General features: G+C 34.2%; 1 protein-coding gene across 1 annotated transcript; it reads right to left on the bottom strand.

Moving 5' to 3' along the window:
- Window positions 1-635: 635 nt before the first annotated feature.
- Window positions 636-2,407, bottom strand: LOC111885428 (guanine nucleotide-binding protein subunit beta-like protein). The gene is made up of 2 exons (XM_023881683.3): window positions 1,443-2,407; window positions 636-870 (listed from the first exon to the last, which is right to left on the bottom strand). Exons 1-2 carry the CDS (start codon window positions 2,328-2,330, stop codon window positions 769-771), a joined length of 990 nt encoding a protein of 329 aa, XP_023737451.1. The 5' UTR covers window positions 2,331-2,407; the 3' UTR covers window positions 636-768.
- Window positions 2,408-3,097: the final 690 nt, after the last annotated feature.

Raw genomic sequence — 3,097 nt, forward strand, 5'->3', positions numbered from 1 at the left:
AAACGTTTTTTCTTAATAATAAACTTATAATCAGGGACTTTTGTCTTATTTAATAATGAAAAGTTTTTGTTGTGAAAATAAAACGTTACACATAAACATCATCAACATTACACACTTCATCAATAATTGTCTTGAACAAGTACAAAACAAAAATGACTTATTTCGAAACAAAAACAAATATATATTAAGAACTAACTATATACAAAAATATTTAGAATTAAATGTGTACAAAATAAAAAATATATTACCTTATTAAATCATTTTTTCTGACTAACCTAGAATAACCGGTCATAAGGACCGAATTTGAATTTGTACGGTTTAACAACTTGAAGGGAAAAAATATGGGGAAAAAAAACAACACAATGACTGTAAATCATTATCCATTTTCTTATAATTAAAGTCGGAGGTAGGAAATTTAATGTTCATTCAAATGAAGGGAAATTTTAACATATTAAAAAACCAATAGCAATTGAAAGTAAGGTGAATCAAGGGTTATCCAATGAACTCTTTCGTTATATTGCTAATGAACATGATGAGATGATAAATCAGAGTGGATAATTATAGAACTAGAAAAATTAAGCAAACAAAATATTTTCCTTAGTAAAATAAGGGAAATAACAAAGACTAAACAAATATGTCTCCAAAACTGAAACTTCCATAAGCCAATCAAAACATAAAGTCGAAACATAAATCATAACTTTCAAGGGTACCTATTATAGCAACATCACATAATATCCTTAAAACATGCAAATTAAATTAAACTCCATTTTAATAACGTCCAATTCCCCAAACTCTTACTACTCCATCTGTATATCCACTGAATAGTGTGCTTCCATCTGCACTCCAACTTAGGCTTGTGCAGTAAATAACCTATAAAATCATTCACACAACAAATCACACGTAAGATAAAGATATAATAATCATTGTATCTTAACTTCATAATCATTGTATCTTAACTTCATATGTAAAAAGTCACATTGAAAATAAAAGTCAAGTGTCCATTTTTCACTTGAAAGTATAACGTAGTTTGTATTTTAGCGTCGGAAGAAACATTTGACAGTTGATTGAAAAATTGAAATGTGAAAAGTTTATCATGAAGAAATTCATAATTATTACAAGTTAATAGTAAGGTAATTTGTATGTGCATTTCACAAAATGATCATTATAACATGAAATTTTAGAATCTAGATTAGTTTATGATATGATTCTAGTCATAAAAATGGTTATTATGCTCGTGAATAATGAAATATTCATAATCAAATGGACTATATTAGTGTATCACAACGAGAATACTTTGAAGTTATTTTAATTGAATCTGAAAATTGCTAGCTTAGAATCTAAGGATCTTGTTGATGAGGGATAATGTGAATGCGAAACCCTAAACAATAAGTTTCAGATGGAAGCAATATTAAATAGCATAGAAAGGGAACAAAGAATAAGACCTTAGTTTTTCCTGCATTGGTTTGAGTAGTGGTGCCTTCAGCTGCCATTTCAGACTCCTGTTTGAGATCAACCTTAAGGTCTACAACAATGGTCTTGCTCTCCAAATCCCAAATCTTAATGCTTGACTCTGTAGCAGCGCACAGCCAGTACCTATTAGGGCTGAAGCAAAGAGCATGAATGATCGAACTGGCATCTAGAGAGTAAAGTCTCTTGCCCTCAGCCAAATCCCAAAGCAAAATCATCCCATCTTTTCCACCACTAGCGCACAGAGAACCATCCGGCGACACTGCAACGGTGTTCACATAGCCACCGTGTCCGGCCAAAGTTGATCTGAGCTTACAGTTAGTCAAATTCCAGATCTTCACAGTTTTGTCCCATGAGGCTGAGACAATTGTTGGCTGCAAAGTGTTGGGGCTGAAACGAACACAACTTACCCAATCACTGTGAGCGTCGCCGTCTTGGATTGTGTATTTGCATTCTCCGAGTGTGTTCCACAGTTTGATCGACTTGTCACGGGATGCAGAGACGATCTGACGGTTGTCGATCGAGAATGCGACGGAAAGGACGTCTTTGGTGTGGCCAACGAAGCGGCGTGCGGTGGTTCCGGCGTTGAGATCCCAGAGACGGAGTTCTCCGTCCCATGAACCTGAGAGAGCAAACTGACCGTCGGAGGAGAGAACGACGTCTTGAACAAAGTGAGAGTGGCCGGTGAGACGGCGCTGTGCGACACCATAGGTTTTGTCTTCCTTAGTGAGGCGCCAAACGATGATTGATTTGTCACGAGAAGAGGTGACGATCATGTCGGAGTTGTCGATTGGGGTGGCGATTGCGGTGACCCAATCGGTGTGGGCCCTCATCGTGCCGCGGAGTACCAATGAGTCCGCCATTTCTTTTGCTACTGGAAGCTCCTCTCAGATGATACAAGAGGCTGAGCAGAAGCGAAGGTTAGGGAGAAACCCTAGACGTAGAAGAAGTGAATTTATAGTGGGCTATTTAGGGTTTTGGCCTTTGGACTGGATTGGAGATTAGGCCTTTTTGTTTTCTTAGAACAAATTGTATAGAGAGAAAATTAAAATTGACCATTTTGGTTATAGGCTTTTGAAAAAATCAAATTTTCTACATTTCATCAAAATGTTATTTGTTTTCCAATGGTTTGGTGTTAAGTCGTATGGTTTTTATTAAAAATTTGCTTTTGTATTTTGAAAAATAATAATAATAATAATACATGCACTATGAAATTGTTGTTAATATATTATAAAATATGTGATTTTTATATTGAATAATTAAAGTTGTTTTATGATGAAGATACATTGTAGTGAAATAGTACACACATGAGACGTAAAATGTTGTGCTAAAAATCATGGAGGTTCAAGACAAATCTCGTGCTAAAACGCACGGAGGTTCGAGTCATCATCAAGACATAATATTAAGAATGCTTTGAAAACTATATAAAATTATTTTGCGTGATTTTGCAATTATTTTATTGTGAAATACTCAAATAAGTAGCATTTTGATAAAAAGTAAAGGATACGGTCATTTATTAGGATTTGTAACGTCTTTAATTTGGGTTTAGACTTTTAGTCGGTTTTTGATATAATTATAAAAATATATATTTATAATTAAATATTCTTAAAATGTTGTTAAGTATTAAATA

This window comes from Lactuca sativa, chromosome 2 (assembly GCF_002870075.4).
Source record: "Lactuca sativa cultivar Salinas chromosome 2, Lsat_Salinas_v11, whole genome shotgun sequence".
Classification (NCBI taxonomy): domain Eukaryota; kingdom Viridiplantae; phylum Streptophyta; class Magnoliopsida; order Asterales; family Asteraceae; genus Lactuca; species Lactuca sativa.